The sequence below is a fragment of the Dromaius novaehollandiae genome, chromosome 7 (genome assembly GCF_036370855.1).
Source record: "Dromaius novaehollandiae isolate bDroNov1 chromosome 7, bDroNov1.hap1, whole genome shotgun sequence".
NCBI classification, from domain to species: domain Eukaryota; kingdom Metazoa; phylum Chordata; class Aves; order Casuariiformes; family Dromaiidae; genus Dromaius; species Dromaius novaehollandiae.
In genome coordinates this window covers 14,380,049-14,404,349 of record NC_088104.1, presented here as the reverse complement: position 1 = coordinate 14,404,349, position 24,301 = coordinate 14,380,049, and the positions used below count along the sequence as shown (strand labels likewise).

General features: G+C 42.9%; 1 protein-coding gene across 5 annotated transcripts in view; it reads left to right on the top strand.

Moving 5' to 3' along the window:
• The window catches only part of GLI2 (GLI family zinc finger 2), a 203,021-nt gene that overhangs the window by 32,526 nt on the left and 146,194 nt on the right, over nucleotides 1-24,301 (top strand). For 3 of the 5 annotated variants that reach the window (XM_026118474.2, XM_026118475.2, XM_064514716.1), the window contains exon 2: nucleotides 18,415-18,577. The exons of the other annotated variants lie outside the window; for them this stretch is intronic. In XM_026118474.2, coding sequence (XP_025974259.2) covers nucleotides 18,445-18,577 — 133 coding nt within the window. In that variant the 5' untranslated portion in view covers nucleotides 18,415-18,444. The remainder of the gene's footprint in view (nucleotides 1-18,414; nucleotides 18,578-24,301) is intronic. 5 annotated transcript variants of the gene reach the window in all.

The window sequence follows — 24,301 nt, the reverse complement described above, 5'->3', positions numbered from 1 at the left end:
ACTGTCAGCAATTTGCTGTTTGTCTAGTGGAGTCTTGAAAACCTCCAAGGATGGAGATGCTACAGCCTCTGTGGGTGACCTGTTCCAGCACTGCATGACCCTCCTGGTGAAACAGCTTTTCCTAACGTTCAGCCTGAACTTCCCAAACGGTAATCTGTGGTCCATGCCCCTTGTTACACCACCTGCCACTACCAAGAAGGGTTTGGCTCCATCAGATTTTTTAACTGTGTTCAAGTAGTTACAGGCTGTTCCTAGATCATATTAGCGATATCTTCACCATAACCTTAATCCTAGAGAAGGGGGAGTACGTTTGTGTCTGAACATTTGTGCCCTTAGATTGCAGACTCTCGTATCACATATGCATGTTTACTTTCACATTTCATCCAAGTCTTTGACATCCAAACAGAAATTAGATTGTCTGTGCTTAAGTTAAAACCAGATCTGGCCTATATAATTTTTAAGAAAACATTTTAATTTCAACATGGCTGTATCATACCTGTAACTTTTTAGCTTTATGTTGCACTGAAGTAATGGCAGTATTGTTGTTGTTACTACTAGTTTTATTATCATCACCATCTCTATGCTTAATATTCACATACCATTTCAGATTATTATTCACTATTTCTTTATTCACTACTTGTATCAGCAGAAAGCAACATTTTGCAAAGACTGGACAGAGTCACATACTGATAGGAGAGTGTGTTGGATTCTGTTACGAGTTTAGCTTCATCAATAAAATGGTCAAGTACTGTAAATTTACATTATAATTATGATATCAGTCAGAAACAATATAACTTGATTTTCAAGTTGACAAAGAACAGGCCCTGGGAATTTGGAGAGAATATATTTGTCTCATTTGGAAGCTAAATAAGGCCGAACAGAAGTATTTCAGGAATATATATGTAGTTCAGCAATATTATATTTGGCACGTATTTTCTAATTAGCCTATGCTTTAAGGGAAAAACATTTTATTTCTGCTTTCTGTTTTATTTACTTATCATAAATGAACTCAGGATTCTGCACCATTTTTTGCCAATATAATTTGCTCCCTACCCACCTTTTTCTTTTGGTCTGAGATGTGAATTATTCATTCAAGTAAACAGGTTGTAGCTAACTTGAATTCTGAAATGAATGATGGAGGAAGAGCTCTGTATTCAATATTTTGGTAAAGATGTAAGACAGCATTTTCAAAGGAGCTGCTGAACTTCTTAGGGATGCAGCAGAACAGATACGAGCATGAGAGATGGGTTTGGATGCCTGAAACTTTGACTATGTATCTTCTTTAAAGCTTCTTAAGCTGGGCACTCAGAATCCCCCATGCATGGATGATGGTGATATTTAAGTCATACTTTGCATCTGGAGGAAATTTTCAAATTCATCTAGAAGCCCAGCTGCTTCTCAGAGTCAGCTGGAGAAGGCTTTTCCTCTTCAAAACACATCTTTGCACTGCTAGTGACGTGGTGATTCAGAAGGACCCTATCTTCAAAATCCTTCTGGTTCCCCTTTAAGCAAGGCCCCTCTCAGTCCTGTTCAGGGTTTTAGGTCTTCTCTGGGACCACTTCAAGGGTGCACTGAAAGCAAGGTGCACACTAATATGGAGAGCAATGCTGTTTCCAGTACTGCAGTGGGTACATGAGGACATCTGCTAGTGATACTAAGCGGTACCTATTCCCCCAGCAGCTGGGTTTTTTCCTATTTGCAGTTTGGGTGTCTGAAACCAGTCCGCTGATTTGGGAATAAGCAGCATCCACTGGAACTGAGCTCCTCGACTGAGCAGCAGCAGGTTTCTGTGAATTTGCTGTCTTACCTTCCTGCCTCTGTCTTCCCCTTCCCCCCAGTTTCTACTACACTTCCTCTTGTAGAGAGCAATATAGGATCAGGCTGCTTTTCATTTCCATCACTTTTACCCTGCTGTGACTGAATCTGCTGCAATTAAAATTTAATTGAGATGCACACTGCTTAAATAGACACAAGACAGCTACAGCTATTGCTAATTAATTTTCTTCCAAAATGACAACATTTAATAATTATATTCCATGTCACTTACATTATTTATACAAGTTTAACTCTGGGAATTTTTTTAAAAGGCACGTCAGCTGTGAAAGTGCTTTATGGTGTTAATCTCCTGTAAGGCAATTGTGATTAACTTGAGAAGTGAAGGGATGTTTATGGTGCATTTAGTAAATTAGCATGTAGCTGTGTAAGTTTCAAGAAAGACTGAAACATTTCTATGGATAGGTACCAGGATTTCTAGTTACAGCATTGTAATCCACAGAAGCCCTAAAGGTAATAATTTCCGCTTCTGTATCTTCTAATCGGAGGATCTTAGTGTACCTTCGGCCTATGACCAAATAAGCTCACGCTCTGGTGGAGATTTCTCCCAGTTCCTCACTTCACCTTGCACAGCACAAACGGATCACGAGCTGCCCCGCTTGCAAAATTCCTTGCCCTCTGCTACCTTGCTCTAATATCAGCCAGTGAAAATGACCTTTTTGTATTTTAGTCAGAAGAATCCATCATTGATTGCTGTCAGGGTGTTGGATGAGCGGGACCATTTGTCTGGTTCGGCGTGACAGTCCTTAGGCAGCGCTGTGGCAATTTGGGGAGTCTGCCTGTATGAGGATATGTAATTGCCGTATCGTGGAGTGGCTTTATGTTTGTAGGTCAGGAGCACTGTCAGCCTCCAAACTTTAAATGTTCATCAAACAAACTTTTGGGGACAACTCCTTGGTTAATTCTTCCAGCTTGTCTTGTGGGGGTGCGTAACGGAAGATCTCCCTCTGCAGAACAAAGGAGCCAGCTATTGCAGGTGAGATGCATCAGCCGAAGGGATTTATCGGCAGATCAGGAAGCTTCGGGAAGGACTGAAGAATCAGAGGGCATTTTTTCACGGCGAGGGTCCTGTTTAAGGTGAAAGTTAAAGCTTGAAGTTACTGTGAAAGGATTTTGTGGGTCAGAGAAATAAATATGGGAAGGAGGGATGGGTAAGACTCTGATGCCTCAGAGGGCCTGAAGATCAATAAAAGTCAAAACTAGATGAAAAAAGTGACTGCAAGAACCTAGTTGTGCATCTTTCCTGTGCTAGCTTAGGGTAACTATTTAGAAACCTCTGCACCTTTCTGGTTCTCAGTATCATGTATTACTGCAAAGTTAAGCTGCTCTGGGAGCAGAGCTCTGGAAAAGTATCTGTTTGCATTTATTAAGGATGTTGGGGATTAGCACTGATGCTGCAGAGCTGTATTAGTTGGATGGTGCAGTTGCTTTCCGAGAAGGGGCAGCTTATTATGCTGAGAGTTTTTCCAGGGAGGGCAAAAAAAGAAATGGTGCTGTGTTCTGTCAAGATCAGAGGAGGTTAAGAACATACGGATCTAGTGGACTGGACCACAGAGTAATCTGAATGTCTCAGACAAAAGAAATTTGATTTTGTGTGTTAAATGGGTATATAGTGAAACTCTCTTGTTGGGTATATGGGAATGTTATATGCTGTTCACCTCATGTAACTTTGTGTCTTTCCCAAGCTCCTTATTTTTGTCCCTTTTATAGTGAATATATAGCAAAAAAGTACCTTCAGATTTATTTCACCCAGTGTTAAGGTGGATTTCAAGGGGAGGTTGTCTGGTCGTCTGTTCATCTACCTTCATGTACTATCATGGAAGGAAAATTGAGTTTTAAAAAGCTTCCTTTCATTTTTTTCTTCACTTCGTTTTTTCCTCAGCTTTGTTAGTAACAAAACAGACTCAGCAATATTTAGTTCTGTTTTAGTGGCTAGTTGGGTTCTTGTGCACCGTTGCACTGTAGCTGGGTTACCTACTTCAGGAAACTGCATTTTGGTGGTTTTGAGGTAATGGAAACATTTTGCCCCGTCATTGCATTGCTTTTCTCAGTAGGTTGTGCTTTACTCTGCTCTCTTCCTAGGGAAGTACAGCAGTTAGTTGTATAAAGACTGTAGTGCTTATTGGTAATACAGTCACAGTCAAGATTCTGGGCAAAGAGACAATGTGTTGCTAACATAGAGGGTTGGGACAACGGTGTGTGCAGTTGCGCCCTTTTTTGCACTTGAAGAGACAGTAATCATATATTTCTATAACAAATAGACCTCTTCCTCTACATATTTTCCCTGAAATCGTTTGCACATGATGTTGTTTGCTTTGAGGTCTTGTACGCGCTGCAATTTACATATGGTGCTGGAGGTGCTAATAGTTTGTTCCTTTGGTTGCCGGTTCTCACTGTCCTGAAATATGCCTTTAACTGCCGGTGCAGTTGTGCACCTGTAAGGGTTGTAACCAGAAAGATCACATAGCTGGTAAAAGCTAGAAGTGTTTTCCGCAAGACGTGCAGTATGAGAAGTCATGTCCTTACTGACCTCAGCGCTGCTGTGACAATTTCCCTTGGCTTAGGATCTGCCTTGAACATTTGGGACGGGACATCAAAACATCTGAATTGATGACAAAGACAAGAAATGCTAACGCCTGCCTCTGACGGGCTAGGGAGTGATTGCTGCTCGTGGGCAGCCCAAGTCCCAACCAGAAGAGAGGGCAGGAGCCACGTGGCTTTGGGTCAGCTCCGTAGCGTTGCACTGACTGGTGCGGTAAAGGGAAGGCTTATACAGTAATGAATGTTTGCAGCTACCAGTCTTCTATTTTAAAAATCTCAGCACAGTGTAGTGATGAAAGGCCAACCCTGTGCATGCTGCTTCTCTGAAGGCACTTGCCTGGTCGTATTTATATAAACAGAGACAGATCTACAGTTACAGGAGTGCCAAAGAAGGATACCTAATGTCTTCACAGCAGTGCTACTAATGATTTAGGGATGGCCAACAATTTTTTTTGTTCTAAAGAGATGCATTTTGTCCAACTGTTATTCTAACAAATGTTTTATAAGCTGGCAATAAATCTGTGAAAATATGAGTTTGCAGCAGAAACACTGGCTCCAAAATAGCAAGTGTGTTGAGCTGTCTCACTTGTAATGCATGAAAGGCTGGGCAAAGTCCAAAGGGACCAAGTGGTACCAAATCTTAGATAACTGAGGACGTGATTATAGACAAGAAATTGTATCAGCACTGATAGTTGGTCACATCTCCCCCATCTTTGTGCCTTCAATTCTCTGAAAATTTGGGCTTAAATGGATGACTGTAGAGATGGGAGATAATGTATGTTTAATTTCTTTAGTAGAGTGAAGTATTCTTTAACTTGCTTTCCAGTTAAGTACTTGGTTATGACAGCAGTTAGGATGAGTACCTGGAGAGGTGATTCAGCATTTCTAGTGTTTAATTTTGAATGCTTTGATGCTCTGCATCTGTGTGTGATGCAGAAAATGCGTGGATATAAGAATATGCTCTCTCTTTTCATGAAGGGGCAAGTGAGCACTTCAGTATTATGAGAAATGAGTTGTGTGATTGATTCCCTCACTTGTGGAAAAATACAATGCAGTGAGCAAGAGGGTTAACTGAAGAACTCTAGTGTTTCTCCTAAAATCAGAACAATAGACTCTAACAGACACATTCACTGGTTCATGACTTTTGAAGGGGATGTGAGTCTCATCTCAGAGAGCCCTAAAAGAATGGGAAGTCAGCAGTTTCATTGGTGAAAACAAATGTGAATGAGATTAGCAGCAGAGTGATACCTGCGATCCATGTGCCCAAAGTGACCCTGAGGATGCATTTTTACGCTCCGATTGAAGAAGGTGTGTGGCATTTGATGACACAGACCACAAGAAGAATGATGCAAGAAAGCCTTTATTGAAAACACAGTGGCTGGTTATATAGCCATCAGGCTCAGCCACTCCTCCAAGTATCTCCTTGGCATTGTGGCATCCTGTGATAGGTAGAAGGCATCTTCTGATGCCCAGCAGGCGGGCAGGACAGTCCAGCAGGACAGGCCCACCGCAGCTGCTGACACGTAGGCAGGAAGGCACACCGTGACTGCTGACACAGGCAGGGAGACACATGATCACTGGCAACTCACGTGCACACATTCTGGCCACAAATCATAGCTACCAGATCATTAGTTTCTGCCTTAGAGATTCTCTGCTGTCCTACACAGCATCATTCAATCTTGGTCCCCAACAAAGGTGCATATGCATTTGCTGAAGTTTCTCTGAAGTCAGTGATATTGGAAGCATAGTGTGGTAGGCTTTGAAGGTGGCCTGAAGGAAAACCTTCCAGTGAGGTTGGAGAAACCTGAGGATGATCTCAGGTTTAAGATTTGAGTAACAGGCAAGATGCTCTCTATGTCTACGGCATTTGGCACCCTTCATATTCTTCTAATTGTGGATGTACTGCTAAGAGGAGGTACCAGAGAGGCAGGCTGAGATTTTCATTTGGATGGAGGGAATCTGGTCTGAACTAGATCAATTTGTGAATGAAATCTAGGAGAAAACTAGTGGAGAGAAATATTAAAGAGAAACTGGATACAGAATATTGGATACAGCTTTAGCAGTGAAGAGAAGGAAGATGGAATGGGAGTTGCAGAGGCAAGTGGGATTTTCTTTTGAGAGAAAGAGAGAGAGACCAAAGCAGATTGGGTTTGTGAGGAAAAAGAGCAATAAGATGAGAGAAAGGTTAAGGAGAACAAAAAAAAAAGTGGATATAAGACAATTTAGAAGATGGTTGTAGGGGAGTGAGGTGATTAGAGAAGAGTAAATGAAATGTTAGGAGCAGGGAGGGAGTTGTGGATGGGAGAGGTAAAAGATTATCTTGTTTTCGCGGTTTCCTTTAGGAAGGACTCAACAAGTTTGTGTGCAGAAAAAAAATCATCATGAAAGTGTGCAATAATATACAAAATATATCAGAAATAATGTACAATAACTACAAGGCAGGTAAATTATCATTACTAGTAGTACTAAAAGGCCTAGCTTATATCAAACTTCGGTTAAGTTTTGTTGTATACAAGAAGCCCCAAATATGGGCTCTGTCCTGAAGAATTCATATTAATCCTTTGTATTTTGTTTTAAATTAGACAGTAGCAAGTAGCAAAAACAAGGAGGAAGTGCTAACAGGGTCTTCCCAGGCTAGGCTTAATGGTTTGACTCCTATATAATAAAATAGCGAAAAGCATCTGTGTGTGTATGTCTGTATATGTTGTGTTGAGTTGTCTAGTGACCACAGCAGTCCCTGTGCCCCAAAATCTGGCTGTAGCCTCTGAAAAGCCAGGGGGACCCAGCAAGAGTGCATGCAGTGTCCCCTGGACTGCTCAGCCCCTGGTCTGGTTACCACAAAGGGCAGTTCTTCTGCTCAACTTGCTTCAGCTGCCCAGGTGCAGACAGCGTGGTTCCTAAACTGTTCTGCTAAGCCATAGCAACCTGCCGGTTTGCTGGAAGTGTACTGGTAGGCTGTGTTCTGTTCCAGTGAGTTTTGTGGATGTGAGATGTGCTGGCATGTCAGCTGTGCTCATTTTCTATGTAAAACAGATAGTGCAGGACAGCAGATGACACCTCCCCACACTTCCATGCTTCTGTCAGCCTTGGGGACATCACTGCTGAGGGTAGGAAAGTTCCTTTCACTTAGTTTTATTACAAGAGAAGGAATCAGTTATAATATTATTTTTTTTCCTTTCTGGTGCTGGCAACTTGCTTGCTAGACCAAGAAACCAAGTCAGTTCTTGTAGGCTACCAAGCAGAAATTTCGTGATATTCTGGTGAACAATTTTATATCTGTCTCAGTCATCAAAATACTTGTAGTGCAGTAGACATAACTACATAGTAAAGGAATGTGTGCTCGGCAACACTGCCATTGGCAGGACATAAACACCTTAGAGTTTATCAGCATTCTGGGAGATGTTTATTACTTGTGTCTTACCAAGTACTTATCACAAAAAAAAAAAGAGAGAGAGAAGCTGGAAGGTAAGTATTTTCCTTATCAGCACAGACAAGCGTGGTGAGATTCAAGTGTTGCAAATATAGATGTTTTGAGCTCTGATATGGCAAATCAACCATTTATAACACACCAATTCATAGGTGCATAAGATCAGAGGATCGCGGTGACAATCTATTCTGACTTTCTCTATAATGGTGTCCGAGGACTTTCCTGCATTTGAGCCTATCCATGTCCAGTAACAAGTCTTAGACTAGAGCAGATCTTTAAGAAAAATGTCTGAACAAAATGTCAGCTCTGCAGTGCCAGGGAATCTATCACCAGCCTGATTCCAGTGCTTTTCTCTTTTGAAATTGGGAGCCTTGTTTCTAATCTGAATTTGTCTAGTTTAGCTTCTAGCTTTTAGTCCTTGTAATTGGTTGTCGGTAATTGCAATTGGTCTAGCAATAGGGTCTTGTGATATCCTTACCTCTGGGTAAAAGAGCATCTGTTACAAATTTCTTTCAGTTGTGTATGTATTAATATTAATGATCAAGTTGTTCTGCAAGTACCTCTCTTTTAAGATCCCTCTTATTATTCTCATGGTTAGGACTGGAGCCTTTTGCAATTTTCAACCTTCTGCTTGAAGTGTGGACACCAGAGCTGGATGTAATTTTCCAATGACAGGCAAGTCAAAATGAGACAAAGATTAAAACCTCCCAACTTTTGCTTGGACAACCACATATTGCTTTAGTTCTTTTGATATCAGCAGCCTCCATAGAACTTGTCAACCACTGTTTGCCCACCAGAAACTTCAAGTTGTCTTCAGTCGGTGTTTCTCAAAACAGTCTTTAGTTGAATCAACTGTTTTCCAGATGTGTGGCCTTTATTAGGTGGTTGCTTTAAAATGTATAGTCTTGATATCTAGTCCATCTAGTGATACAGAGAGCAGGTCCCCAATAAAAAGCAATAATCTTTATTTACCATGTCTGCAGTCGTTTGTCATTGACATACTTCATCACCCTGTATTTGTTTCCAGTCACTGATACACAAAATGATTGTAGTTCTCCAATCGTGAATGTTTCCACCAGACTCAGTAATACCGGTCAGGACTAATTTGTATATTAAATGAGCTATTCCACTTCTTGTTTATTACTCAGTTTCACAGCATTAGAGACTACACAATTAAGGAATCTCTTCTCTTTGAGTCCCTTGGTAGCTTGATTAATTTTAATCTTGACATCTTGATTTCTGGCTAAATGAGTGCTCATTTTCACCCTTGTCTTTTGTCATTAGCTTAATACCCTCCTGAATACTTTAGCCTGTCTCCTGAAAGACTTATTCCCTTTCACTGAAATGACAGCCAACCAAGTTGTACAGTCTCTTTTTTTTCTGTAGAAGATAGACCCACACTGCTGAAAACTGAGATGCTCTGCCTTTCACTTCTTACTTAATTGTGAATTCCTGCAATCATATATGTGCCTGTAACTTGAGTCACAGCTCCAAGAAATGAGTACTCTGTCCTTTTATTTACCTGTTTCATTCAGAATATTCATTTCATTCTCACTGGTATAAATTTCCTGGCAAGGTTGGTCAGGCTTGAATCTTTTTTCATTTGAGTGTTTGGTTTTCTTGCAGACTGGGCTGTGTTGTGGTTCACGGGCATATCCTGTATAGTTCTGTTTTACTAGATTGTCTGTTAGATATTTCTATGGTTTTGGTGTTGTGAATGCCAGTGATTGACTTCTTGTAATCTGTGAGCGGGAAGCTGGACTAGATGATCTCCAGAGGTCCCTTCCAACGCAAAATATCCTATGATCCTATCAAACTCTTCTCCCATTCCCATCTGGAGGAATTCGCTCCGTTCTCTGCTTTATGAATTGCCAACCATTTTATGTGGTTTCCATCCTGTCTTCAGCTGGCAACTGTAGTCTTATAAAGACAATATGAGTTTCTACCCAGTGTGGAATAGCTGCTTGTGTGGTGTGTGTATTCAGTAGAGGAAAACGAGCCAATTGAAGCGTTGCTTTTTTGTTTTTAATTATATTCTTGTTTCCTTCCCAGGCTTCTCTTTTACATACTTACATGTGTGCCTCTGGAGGCAATATTCAGTAGTGAATTGGAATGTTTAAAAATAAACCAAAACTTTGTAATGAAACGTTCTGAAAGAATCCAGTTGCTGGGATTTTTGCAGGGATGCAATCCTTCATCTTTCATTTCTTAAAACAGAGGTTTTCACTCCTTGAGCTAAATGAGAATTTTCTTATCCAAGCTTTGTAGCTTGTTAAACGTCATCTAGGTGGACTAGTTACTACAAGACAATGCTACACATCCCACTCATACGTAAAGCAAGCCCATTAAACTTCACTGCATGTGGTTTTATTCAGGGTTTCATTCATGAGAGTTGAAAGTGCTCAAACTACTGCAGCAGGGAAATTAAACCCAGAAAGGATTCTCCTTCAGTCACCACCAGCCAAAAAAACACTCTCTTCCGTCTTCTCAAAAGCTCTCAAATCCGTTTAATTTCAAGGCAGCTCTTTTTTTCCTAGCCAAACCTCCTGGATTTGCTCTGACCAATTGTGTGGAACCTGCTTGAAAATCTCTGTTAGGAATCAGTTTCTGCTCCACTTGTAAGACAAACCATTTATTTTCTTAGTGTCTTTTACTCATAAACGTGCTGAAAAGTCAATAGGTTAATTATTACTGACTTGAAATTAGAGTCTAATTTTGTTGTAAACAGTTTAATTGCTGTTCTTCCACTCTGGCCGCAAACAGCCTGAGTTCAATTGATACCCAACCTGGTATATCTGCCAGCACCATAGATGTTTTATCTGACATGTTAGCTATTAATAGTTTCTGCTCTTATTGGAGCATGAAGACTTGATCAAAGTATATTTTGTTTTGTTTTTTTTAATTCTGATCTGCAAATGCTCTTTAAAATTAAAACAATACTTTTTCATTACATACACACACAGAGGTGATATTTGTCTTTTTTTCCTTTTTGGGAAAACACAAAAAATTTCCATTGCAGGAAATTGAAAACTACTTTGGATTTACATCAAAAATGTAAACTTAGACTGCTCTTTTGCCAGAATTCCTCTCCATTAAAATGAAAAACAAACAAACAAAATCCTAGCAGAGATTCATGGACCAGTTCTAATGGTGATGCATCACTTCAGCAATTTTTGTTTACCTGTGGCATCCTCCCGTGTTTTTGCAGCATGTTAGCAAAGTGTCTTAATGCAGGAGTGTCTTGATTATCATCTTTGACGGTTTTCCGCGTGTTGGAATTCACACAGTAAAAATTTCTCAGGATAAGACACGTAGGATTGGCTTTGAAAAAGTACAAGCATGACTTTGTTTTCCTGTTCTACCACAAAAGGCTCTTCCCTCCAGCCCCTACTCCTCCATCTTCTCAAAGTAAGAAACAAAGATAACTTCTGAGAGAGAGAAGGGAAAGTCATGTACCCCAGCCTGCATGTCTCAGCACAGACCAATGCTGAATCTGTGTCTGGCTTTGAGCTTTTATGTCTGCTTGTATGTTTTGATGATATATTGTAATTGTTTTTAACCAGCATCTGAAAGATAATTTCTGTTCAAGGTTCTAAGGCTGGTAACTTGAAAATCCACTTGAACTGGGGAAATGATTCACGTTTATCTGATACTTTATAAATTGGTCTTATTTGTAAGGAAGATGCAACATTCAAACGAGATTAGTGTTCATGAAAAACACCAAATCGGCAGGCTAAACCCAAACAATAGGCGCAGTGGGAGTTCCTCTATTCAATCGTGTGCCCTATCCAATAAGCACAGCCCAAAAAGTAAGCAGTTCTAGGGGGAGGTAGTCATTTATGTTTCAGTTCAGCGGCCTCAGTGTTGATGTCTAGTGCTGTGGCGTGTCCTAGGGTAGCCTGGCCTCCAGCTGCCATTGCTGAAGGGCACGAATCTCCTGAAGGTGCTTTGTCACATCTGCCAGGCCTATGCAGGTCCTTGGGTCCCAGGGCACTGGGTGCTTGTGTTCAGACAACTAAATTGCAGTCTTGTTGCCCAGGACCCGTTTAGTCTCTGGTCCCTGCTGGAAGGCCTCTAAGGAACATCCAGTGAATGCTACTTCTGCGGTAGGCAACTCATTGACTAAAGACCTTCCACATAGCGACAAATTCTGATCACCACTGTCAACTTCATTGGTTTTGTCTGATGTAAGTGGAAGACCACTGTTTTCAGCATAAGGAGGGACAGCAGTTAGGACTCCTTCTCAGGTGTATTTCATATCGTTGCACTTTGAATGCATGGCACTGTATGAGGAAGTGGATTGTATCCTTGTGTTTGATTACTCCAGCTACAAAGGGTGACAGTACACTGGATGGTTGTGTTCTTCAGAGCTGCTTGCAGGTATTTTTCTTCCATCAGAAGCCCTTATGTTTCTCTATTTGCTTCTCTACAAGTGCCCTGCATGCTGTCTTCTCCTTACTCTATGCTGTGTCTTCCTGCCATGTTTGGCATCTTGCCATGCCTTCCCCTGCCCCGGCAGGGCTATATATCTCCATCTCCTGTGGTGCTGGGTCTGTTTGCACCCTCTTTCTTCCTCCATCCTGTGCCACTCTTTTTCACTCCTTCCCAGGATTTGCTGTTGCCTCCTGCCTGGTGCCTGTATCCCTGTGCACTCACACTCGGTCTTGCCTTCTTTCTGTGGCAGTCACTAACTTCATTGCTATTTCCCCTTATTTCAGCTTCTTCTCTATTTTCTCCACGTTCAGGAACCCTCCACTGTTTCCACACCCAACCAGTCATCCTCACGAACATCCCTGCTTCCCTTGTGCCCCCTTCCCATCACACATTTTTTCCATACTTTGCCTCCTTTCTTTACTTCCTTGGGCAGAGTTGAGTCCATTAGTGGCTGGAATGTCCCCCCCTGATGTTCTGGAATTGATTGGAGGTGATATTCTGAAGTTATCACATTACAGAGATGTGCTGCCAAGCACCAGGCAGTCCTGGGTGCACTTCGACCCTTCACGGTAAGGCAAGAGTGACTTCTGCCTCATGCTTTTGGTTTGCTTTTGCCATATGGAAATGGCAGATGGTGTTGATCAGGAAATCAATCTAGAAGTGTATCCGTTTCATGCTGTACGTGAAAAATTTGTTCATTAAACTTAGAACTCTAATTCAAAGCCAATTAAGAGTGATTTGAAGAGACTTGTTGTTTTTGAAGTTCAAAAGAGATGGTAAGTCTCTGATTTCAGTCTTTGTACATTCCAGAATCTGTATAACCATTGCAGGTGTTGCCAGCTCTTGTGGGTTTTTCCTCTTTTAGTTTATTTTTTCTCTTTTTGAGCGATGTGACTTTTGCCATGAGCTGGAACCATTTGGGGAAGCGTTAGGAACCCTCAGCTTTCTGGCCAATTTTAGTCCTGCGTTTGAAGGTGAGTGGGTGGGCAGAACCTGGGTGTCTTTCTATCTCCTTTGCTAAAAGCCAGTAAAGTTCCCTCCTTCCTCCCTTCAGCAGCCTGCTATTGTTGTTCTTGAAGCAGAAGTTGGGGAAGGAAATAGAGGGAAGAAGCCCTGAGCAGCTCAGTGTCCTCCCCACGCTGCTTTCATCAGTGTGAAGTCGTCTCTGGTGCCTTCCCTCCCTCTCCATAACATCTCTTAGAAGATAGGAATCTACCGCAGATGCTTTCTCAAGCTTGAAAGGGGACCCCAGGCAGAGTGTTACTGCTGTACACACGCATGCCACAGCATATGGCCCTAATTTCCATGCGTAAGCAATCCTGTAGGATTGGCCCATGGAGGCTGTTCCTAAGAATTGTCAAGACTGCAAACCTTGTGCCAAGAGGACCCCAGAAGTGATTAGTTCTGAATTAATATTTATGCTGCTTTTACCCTAGATTGATATTCTGTAAACACTTGTAGGTCCTTCAGCAATAGACTGTGTTTGGATAGTCCCTACATTTACTAGTAGCATGTGGACAGAAAAAACTTTCTTGAGTAATTTGAAGCTGCTGCTGATATAAAAGAAAATAGAGGGGTCAAGTTTTGCTCTAGTATAGAGCCTATGACTTCACCGGGTTAACTGCTGCTACTTCCGTGTAATTGAGAACATAATTTGGCTCAGACCCTGGGAGACTGAAAAAGATCACAGCAGCCACTGTATTTAGCCAGTGTTCAAAACATTCGGCATACATTGAATTTCATAAGCAGATCATGTATTCAGAAGGCTTCAGTTGTATGACACAGTCCACTGCAGAAGAAGAGATGGTGGAAGTATCTCCTTGTTTATCCTAGTTAAAATGGCATGCCAGGAAAAGCTATTGAATGTTGTATTTTATCAATGCATGAGACAAGGTGGCAGAATGAAGAAAGTATCTCACTGTGGGTGTGTGGGGACAGACCTGGCAAGAATTAGGCAAAGGCTGCCCTCAGTTAACCTAACTCTCCACATTCACTCTAGGAGCCAAAAGCAGACGAACTTTGACTGCGTTGTGGTGGATGTGATGTTGGCATCAGCAGCTGGCACACCTTGGCCGTGTCCTGTTGTTGGTGACAGGACCTTTCTGTTACCTCCAGAGCAATGCGTGAGGAGAGCAGGTAGAAATAGATTTAAAATGAAGGAGAAAATAGTCATCTGTCTGATAAAGCACAAAATATTCACAGGAACAAAACGGCTCCTGGAGGCCTCCTTTGGCAGTCTCTTCCTGATGTCATGCTGGGCAGCGTAGCTGTTGGGCACCACGGTGGTATTCAGTGAGTGTAACGGGGTCTGTGCGGATTAGACCCACGTCAGGGCGTCATTGTCGGTGTCTGCCTTATATCAGAGAGACTTAACTCCCGTGGTGGTACTTAATCTTTAAGGAGAGGTGGTCGCAACTGGTGCTTCATGTTTTGCAGAAAAGCTTGTGGGGGGAAACCTATCTTTTTTTTCCACCCTGTCTAGGAGAGGGGGTTTCCTGATGAAAGAAAACCTCCAAAGAAGGAAATAATGTCTTTTCAAGAACAGGGTGTGCGGGGGGTATGTCTGATGAGTATCTGTTTATTCCCAAGTATGCTGCAGTCACTTTCAGGCTGATGCTCTCCAAAGAGAGAGGCATTTTGGGACAGCTCTTCTGACCATTCCTCAAGCACTTAGCAGGAGGGATTGTTTTATTAGGAAAGTTTATGGCTTTTTGTTTTCCCTCAAAGGCAAATGCGACTTTGTTGTTTTTAATTCTGTTGGGATTTCTCTCTTTTAATATACAACACAGCTGTTAAAATAGTTGGGGTTGTCTAGGGCAAATCATATAGCACTTCCCTTGTTCAGCTCTCAGATAGCTGCCTTTTTAGTGTCGTTGCAGAATTATATTACAGGGCATATGAATAGTGCTGGTATTAGTGTCAAAATCAATTACCCAACCCTCCTCCTGGAGAGAAAGCCACAGACCTTAGGAACAATCTGAGTAATCCATTTTGGATTTCTAATTCTGAGTAATGACGGAGTGCAGAGACTTGTGCTTGAATAAGTGCACAGGGTCTTTCTCTGTATAGTCACTCCTAAATGCGTGCTCTTTACAGGAAAAAGCAGGCTCCCTGTGAAACCCTTTTTCATGCCAAATGGCTCACTGCTAAGATTAATCTGTCATTGAATTTATAAATTCTATGTAGCACAGAGCTGCGGAAAAAGTTTAGCATTGAACAGAAAGCAAACTATTGCTTAAAAAATGAATGCTGTGCTCCTGGATGGTGCAGATTGACTGCCTCCATCAATATATCTTCTTATACTGGTAATAAAAATACTTCCACAGCCTTGTGCCTCCAAGGATCTCAAAGCACTTTGCAAGTACGGCGAAGTACTATTTCCTATTTTATGGCTGTGGAAACTGACTGCAAGAGAGGTTAAGCTTTTTGCCCAGAGACGCAGAAGAGACGGTATCAGAGCCCCCGTAAGACGCCTGCGGCGGAGGTGCTGCGCACGGCAAGGCTCGCGGGCTCCCGGCGGAGGTGGCTGCTGGGCACCTCTCGAAGGAGAGCAGCTCTTGGTCATCGCCGCCTGGGGGAGAAGCTCTGGCCTCGCTGCCGGTCGGCTCTGCCGCCAGGCACCCTTACAAAGTGGAAAGAATTACGGCCGCCTTATCCTAAATCCTCCAAGATTAGAGTTGTTGTAGTGTGTTTTTTTTTTTCCTAATCCGGTATTTGAGAAGGATTTACCTGTTTTTAATACAACCGTTTATTAGAATCGCTTTTTATTCATAATTCATTTGAAAAGTAAACATACAGCTACAAAGGCCAGATTTTCGAATACAGGCCCAATCTCCTGTCAGGTTTCGAGTGGATAAGTGACACAGCTGAGACACCGGGTCCCTGCTGGTGTGTCTGTGGCGGGGACCTGGAGATCTCGCTTCAGGCGACTTGCCGGAAGAATCGTGGCTGCAGCCTCTGCCTTTCGCAGGAGGGTGGCTTCGATTTCGGATTCCCGCGTGGCCGCAGCCGGCAGCCCTGGGGCGGCGTGCGTGAAGCTGCGCGAAGAGGGCTGGGGGAGGCTCGCGGGGGCGCGAGGGGAGCATCTGCTTTCAAGCCAAAGCGCGGAGCCTTCAAAGGTGGCCTGAGAAGAAACAGGTGGGGGGCCAGTAATTTACCCTCTGAAGTTTATTTGCTTAACAAACAGAAGCCCAGGTCAAATACTCCTCCAGTTCGAGTGTAGGTATTACATATGTCCCCTGTAATCCAGCCTAATTTCTGGATTAAGCCGCTGTAAAGCCCTGGCCCCCAGGAGCCCATTCCGTGTTTGCCATCGCACTCAGTGCAGGCCGAGGCAGGACCTCGGGGCGGCCTTAGCGCCAGCAAGAGCGCTGCGCTGCCAGTGGAGCCCGTGATCGCGGCTTGCCGCGTTGCCAGCGCGAGCTTCACCGTGTGCAGCTGCAGACCGGGACAGCAGCTCGGTCCCCGAGCGGTGCCTGCCGCCCTAGCTCTTCTTGGGAATGACGATGCCTTGGCCGCCATCTCGCCTGGCCCTGGCACGCTTCTCCACTCTGAAAATGGGCGCAGTGGCTCTGTGGCACCGCGGGCAGGTGCCTCCAGGGGTGGGAGCAGGGCTGAAAGCGCCCGGAGAGGGAAGAGGGGCGTTTTGAAGGCCATGGGCACTGTTGCCCCGAGGTCCAGGTGCAGGAAACCTCCCTCGGGTTTCCAGTCTGTGCTGGAGCCCTTGCGGGGCACAGAGGGCCTGCAGCAGGCAGAAAAAAACCCCCAAAACAACAACAAAAAAAGCAAAATGAAGTGCTTGTGCCTGGGCTACAGCCGAGTGAAAGGCAAAAGTTACAGATCATGCTTGGGATTTCCTGAAATTTTTATATGGTTTAAAGTTTTTAAGAGTATTAACTTTCTAATCTAAGATGCTCAGGAGCCAGTTAATCCTCCCTTCCCAAGTAAAGTGAGGGAGGTTTGAATTGGTACAGTGGCAGTAAAGCTAACTTTATACCCCAAAAGGTCTCTGGTTTCCCAGACATTTTTTGACTCATCCTGTAAATTTCAGGGGGTTAAAAAGCCAGTGTGCTCCAGAGTATCTCAGGAGCTGAAAATCTAACAGATCTACATTAGGAATAGTTGGGAAAGGAGGAATTAGCTGGGGGGTTTCTCAAGCCCAACCTGCGGACCAGGCCACTATGGAGGTTCTGTGAAAATGGGAGTCATGTGGAGACATCTGAAATAAAACCATTTGAAGTGAGGGAAATTAAAGTATTTACAGTCAGAAATGAAGCATGCCAGCTCATTTAATAGAAACTCAATATATGAAATTTTAGATGCACGTAATTGGGTTTGGGAGATGGAATAAATTTGACATCTGCAAAACGTTTCAGGTAACAAAAGGTTTGGGAGCTAGTATTTTTCTTGCATGTAAGTTTAAAGAAAACCTTTATTTGTGCTTTGATATTTTCTGTTTTGTGAAGTTTTCCTTGGCATTTAATTCGCCATCTGTAGCACAGCTAAAGCAGTAGTTGATTTTCAGATGTGGCTAGCCAGGAAAAAGTTGGTTGGGAAAGAGGAATCTGTAGATGTTGCTCTGGACTAGTGAGAGCTGAGAGGACTGCTGGGTGCCTGTTGTGGCTTATTCATAAACACTGCTGAAAAGTTATGGTCAGCGTGTAGGTTCAGCACCAGCGTATAGATTGACCACCAGCTGGGAGAAAACAAATCATCTTAAATTTATTTTTTTCCAAGTTACCAGTACTTTGAAAGTTTTTAACTGACTCAGTTTGTTGTGATGGACAAGGATTGACAAATCAGTTTGTATGCTAAATTTTGGGGTCTCACTTGTTCTTTAATCATGGAAAGCCCTTTGGACCAGCTTTATCACACAGCCCAAGTTTAAGAGAAAGAAAAAGTATTTTGATGCTGATCCTTTCAGGTCTTCAACTACCTGAGGTCACTGAGATCTGCAAATATGGATCCCTTTCGGGGTTGTACTGTTTCTGCTTGTAACTGCTGTAATGACTCGGCTGTTAGGGTTAGAAACTCAGATGATCTTTGCAGCTCACAAAGCAGCTTCTGATCTTTGCAGCTTCACATTTTGAGCTATGCTGAACTGTTGGTTGCTTCTTCAGAGAGCTGATTTTGCTTGCTTTGTTAGTGACTAGAATTTGGTTTTATTTTGTGTCTTGTAGGGTCGCTAAGCTGGAAGATGCGCATCTAAGATGGAAACTTCTGCTTCGACTGCTGCTGGGAAAAAAGAAGGGAAAGGTGCAGTTCTGGAGGGGAATGGCTTTACAGAGACGGGGAAGAAACCCACTCCTTTAGCAGCTACAGGAACAACAGTGGCACAAGGAGGTACTTTATGTTTTCCACACTTTGAAAGCAGCAGGGGTGTTTTTCATTAGACTGTTAGAATTTAATAAGTATGGTGGCATCTGTCCTCCTGTGAACATGCTGAGTTTATTGGGTTCTTGGCCTCTGAAGGTCACAGGAATTGTAAGCTGCATCACTGCATAGCATCCAAACGTTATTGTACCGCGATGAGGTGTCATCGCTTCTAACAAACTCAGACCGGGGCGGGGGAGAGGACAGCAAGCTGCCGCTGGTGTTCAATTGCCACTGAATTAGACATAGTCATCAGAGAATTGAGACAATCAGTCACTGCTAAACGCTGGTGGATTGGCCTTACGCGATACACACTGTGTATTGCCTGCTGCTTTTCCGCAGAGGAATTAAAATGTCGTTGATGAGGCTGGCTGGAGCTAAGTGAATGTCCTGTTAACGTGATCAGGGAAGAGAAGGTGTCGTGCATCGGCTGTGATTCTGTTAATGAGCTATACAGCCTTCGCTGCTGCTGGTGTTTCATGGTTAGCAAGGAGCTTGGACTCGTCTAAACCCACCGTAAGAGGGTTTCCATAAATAAAGCAAATCCTGTTTGTCTGCACTGTGCCTGCTGCGTCAGAAGTAGCTCAGATCTTGATTTCTTCTTCCTTTGGTTAGTGTTTTCAGAGAGGATTTGGTTCTGCTGCTGTTGAAATCAGTAGGGAAGCTCTCATGGACCCCAGCAGTGTTAGTTTTGGTGCAGGATAGCACTGATGGTGGAGCTGCCTTGCTCTTGGCTGCTCCCTGCCCATCCATCACCACAGCCCCTTGCAGAGCAGCACGCTCTGCTACGTGCCAAGGCACATTTCTGGTCTGGAGAGGGCTAGAAAATGGCCTAGGTGGAGCAGGCAAAATATAGCTCCAGGAAACGTCCCTCATTGACTCACAGGTGTGCAGGGTTGGTGGATCTCCAAAGAGACTCTGCTGTGGTACCGGCGCCTTCGCAGCAGCTCCAGCTGTCGGCACGGCTATGTGCGCCGTGCGGGCGCCGCGCGGCCCCTTCTGAGGGCTGGGACAGGGCGTCCTTTCTGGGTGGGGAGACAAACTTAGAAGGGACTTCACCAGCTCGGATGTGACGAGAGGCATCCCAGCTGTGTAAACTTTGCAGGCAGCTTTTTTTCCTCTTTAAAATATACCTTATTGCTAGCCAGACTCTACCTCAAAATTAATCCTTCTCCTCCCCTTCCTTAAATGCATGGTAATTTCTCATCAACCCAGGAAAGCAGCACAGTTCTTCTGTTGGCTCCTCTCCTGCTCACGTGGCTCCGTGAGTTTGGGTTTTCTGTTGGCAGAGCTGTGATAATAGCTTCTGGCCCAAATTGCTTAAATCGGCTTTACCTATCCTTTCTTTCCAAGGCCTTAGTTACCTCTTTTTTTGTTTCCACATTGATCTTGAAAGATTAGGATGTATGGAATAAAGAATTTATCAGATCTGTTCATGTCTTTGAACTTTGTTAACCAAAGGAAAGGTTTTTTTTTCTTTAAAAAAAAAAAAACACTCTAGAAAATCTCTGACAGAGGATTGATTTAGAGACACAACTTCAAACTACTGAATGGGCCTGAGCTACCTTCCTTGTTGTGAGTACCGTATAAATTGGCAGAAAAGGACGGCTTGCTGGACTGAAGAAATAGGGGAAAGGCAGAAATGACAGCATGCAGAAGTTTGCTATCCCCAAGCAGATTTTCATCTCTGTGAAAGAAGCAGCAGGCTGTGGAAACCACTGAGGCATCCCAGTCTAGACATCATCTGAGTGACTGACAGGTCCGAAGGGCTGATTGGTGCCAATGAAGTTTAAACACATACTAAAATTCAAAACGTGTGTAATCTGAGAATAAGTACTTTCTCCTGACTGGGCGCTAGCCTCTGGAGTACCTCCACCAAGGAAGCAGTCACTGCATGTCCAGAGATACGACAGAAATCAGGATCCTCCCTCTGCTCCCCCAAAGTGGAGTGTACACTGGCCCATTTGGCACTCCTGGAGACTTGACTGTTTTTTAAGCGTCCAGCATTACATGTCACACTAGCTGTGTGCCATCACCTTTGGAAAGAATGATTTACAGGCTCAATATTTCTCTTTTTATTAAGAGGAAGTGGAGAAGTAAGTGGAGGGATTGTTTGAAGATGTCAGGAGAAACATGATGAAAGCATTGTGTAATGAGATGTAAAGAGCAAAATCTGTATCGTGCTGTGAAGAGAAGTGCTAATAGATGACCTAAAATGGCTAGCAGTAAAGTAGGCTTGAGATCTGCTTCAGGCCCCCAGATTTTTCAGGTAATATACATGTTCTTACAGTTTGAAGGCTTTTTATTTTTTTTTATTTTTTTCGTTCTGGATAGAAGTAATACATGCTTTTGAAATGGAGCATCTTTGTGTGTGTGTGTGTAACTGGAAAAAATTAATACAGTCTTTTTATAACATCAGCTAATTGTATGCTGTGCTTTAGCAGATAATAACAAAAAGGCTGGGTACTGACTAGGCTGTACTTACATACTCTTCATACTAATATAACATATTTGCTTCACTAAACTAGTGTAATTACTCATAACAGGCCAGAAATATACATATTGATGCTCATCGTCTTACAGAAGAAAGCAAATGAGGCATGGAGATTAATTGCGTTGTTAAGTTCCAGGAGGGGAACAGCGACAGACAAGCTTTAAAGGCCTCTAAGCTCCCCACCCTGCTTTGGGGCCATATGGACATATCTTTATGCTCATCTGACACAAACTCTTCATTTTATTTATTGTGGAGGTTTTACTCTTTGTACTAGCATGTGAGAAAGTGGCAGCAAGGCTCAGCTAATGCTGTGGATCACCAAGCTGTTCTCCGGAGCCAAACAAACATAACTTGCAACACATTTCTTGTCTTTTATTCCACTGAGTCACACAGATGGAGTGCCAACATAGCATGTTTCTCTGATCATAGGCTTTTTTTCCATGCAGAAATGAATAGATTTGCAAGGGTTTGTTTATAATTAAGGTAGTTGACGCAATAAACTGAATATTAGTTAAATAATTGAAGAACAGCATTTCTAACATATTATTATTTTTTATTACGTAATTATAAAACAGTATGTTCGACCTCCATTTCTGTTTCCCTTGCCTTGAATATTTGTCCCAAATGTTTGCAGCCTTGAACAAATTAAGTTATGGCTGTAGGAAAAGAGATCGGTATTGTTGATGCTGTCAGTAGAGAAGAGTTCTTCTGTACTAATGATCTGTGCCTCATATTTTTAGTCTTCTAAAGCTGCCATTTTAGAGATCTTCTCTGACTTTTTTTTATAGTAACTCATTGATCAGATGTTCAGAAATTGGCCTTGCAGAAGTGACATCAGGGAAGTCTCTCCTAATTTTCCATTTTTCCATAAATCATGTTGGCCAAGGAGTCAAAGCTCATCTTTTCTGCTTCAATACATGTGTGTGTATGTATGACAGAGATGGAAGCTAGTTTTAATGACAATATTTAAGAGCTATAGACAGCCAAATCTGCAAAACTGTCTCCCACTTTCAGTGCCTCCAGTTTTAGAAAGGCAGCTCTGAACACTTGAAGTTTAGAAAGCACTTTCACAGAGTGCAAAAGTACATACTGCTTTGTTGGTGTAAGAGACTTCAGAGAACAGCACCACGTCAGCGAGAACAGAGTTGGTCCTCCAGGCTAGCACTGTGGTTATCCTTTGTATCAGCATGCACGAGGAAGCCCGGCCAGGCGGCTGGAGAAGAAATTTGAATGAGTCTGTCGTTCAGATACTAAGATATTTAGGAAGAAAGGTTTCTCATCTTGTAATAAAAATTAAACACAAATTCTTCTAAATGCTAGCTGCTTGATTTTAACAAGACCCAGAATGCACCCTTCCCTCTCCACCCCACCCTCTGCATGACACAAACACCAAGTTCCTAAATTGATGGTGTTTATGTTTGAAACATTTTTCTGATGTCTGGCTCTGTCAAGACTAATTTTAGCATTTCTAAAGCTGGGTAAAAATACAGCCTCATTACTTTGATGTCAGAGCATAGTTTACTATTAGTATATTCTGGGGTTTATCATTTTAGTCATGTTTAACACGGCTGCAGCAGGCATGCACTATTAAATCTGGCTTATTTTACATTCCTGTCCGAGATTATTTATTTGGAACAATTTCCTCTCTATCAAAAGACACAGCTAATGCTGAGTTTTAATGTGTTATTTACACACAAAATAACCTATTTACAACTCAGTATCTGCCGCAGGGAGAATGAATGGGGCAGTGCTCCCTTCATCCTGTTGTATCTGAGTTTAACAATCTGGATTGCTAATAGAACCATTTATCACGGGGTGGTAATTTATTTTATGTTAGCTGCACAGGTCTCCCTGCCTCTGATCTATGGAAATACTTTGTATATAATGAAGTTCAACAAGTCATTTGGTGTAAACATGGGAAAACCAAGCTGCAGAACCAGTAAGTCTCTGGCTACGCTTTTTCCAGTAGGTAACGACTCTCCTCTGATATTAGAGTTTCACTTGATGAAATACAGCTCTTCGCCCCGTGTGTGTTGTAAGGGCAGAGTGTTGGGCTTCTCTGCAGTGGATCAGAGATGGGGATGGAGTTTGGTCACTTGATTTATGGGCTAGCAGGAATGTTCGGTGCTGCAGAAGTAGCACACTCAGCCCTTTCATAGGCAGAGGAGAAGGGCAGGGAGCACCTCCCATTGCTCTCCAGAGATCTTCTGTAAGCAATGCAAGAGTGGCGTTGGCAAGGAGTCCTTGTGCAGTTCAGCTTGTCTCAGTGCTGGATTATGGGAAGACTATGTAAATGAGGAGGAGGAAATTGAAAAAAATATACAGTTTGTGTGGCCTGAGACTTTGACAAATTAGGAGAACAGCCCCTATTAAGTCATCTCCTCCATCCACCCTGGAGGGGCGGGGATCTTCTCCAAAGAATGTTTTTCATGCAGTTGTTCACATTTTCCAGGAAAGGGAATATAACCAGTACAAGCACATTCTCAGCTTCCCTGTCTTGTACTGCTTTGCTGAATCTTAAAACTGAGATATGTGGTTAACACACATCTCTGGTCTGGTTTGGCTTCAGAAGGGAAGGGGACAAGTGGTTAACACAGAGTGATGGGAAAATCCTATAATTTAGACTGAAATTCTCCTGCCTGTCACTGTCTACTCTGTCTCCTGCATATAGCTCAGTGGCCCCCACCTTGGGTAGGGTTTCAGTGCAACACTGCCATAAGAATGATGGCAATCGAGAATCATATTTCTTCCCTGAACACTTCTGTCAGCTTTAAACAAAGCAGTTCTCCTGGGGCTTAATGTGGGTTTTTTTGCCATCATAGTCCCTTTGGCTGGCCAGCTTGCCTACCAGTCTCCCCATAGAGTGTCCCTTTGGGAATCCGGAGGGTTCAGATGCTCAGACTGGCACAGTAGTGATGCTGTCCTCAGTCAGAGGTTATCAAACCCTGTGATTAGCTGCAAGCTTTGTGTCACATTGGTCACCTGAAACCTGCTTGCTGGGATAGCTGAGAAGAAACCTTGCAGAAGATGGGTGAGGCTGAAGCAATGCTACATCATAGATAGATAAATAGTGTGTGTGTGTGTGTGTGTGTGTGTGTGTATATATATATATATATATATATATATATATATATATATATATTTCTCACAAGTCTGGAAGAAGGCCCTCACAAGCCGTTTTTGGGGTTGCCATGTAAGAT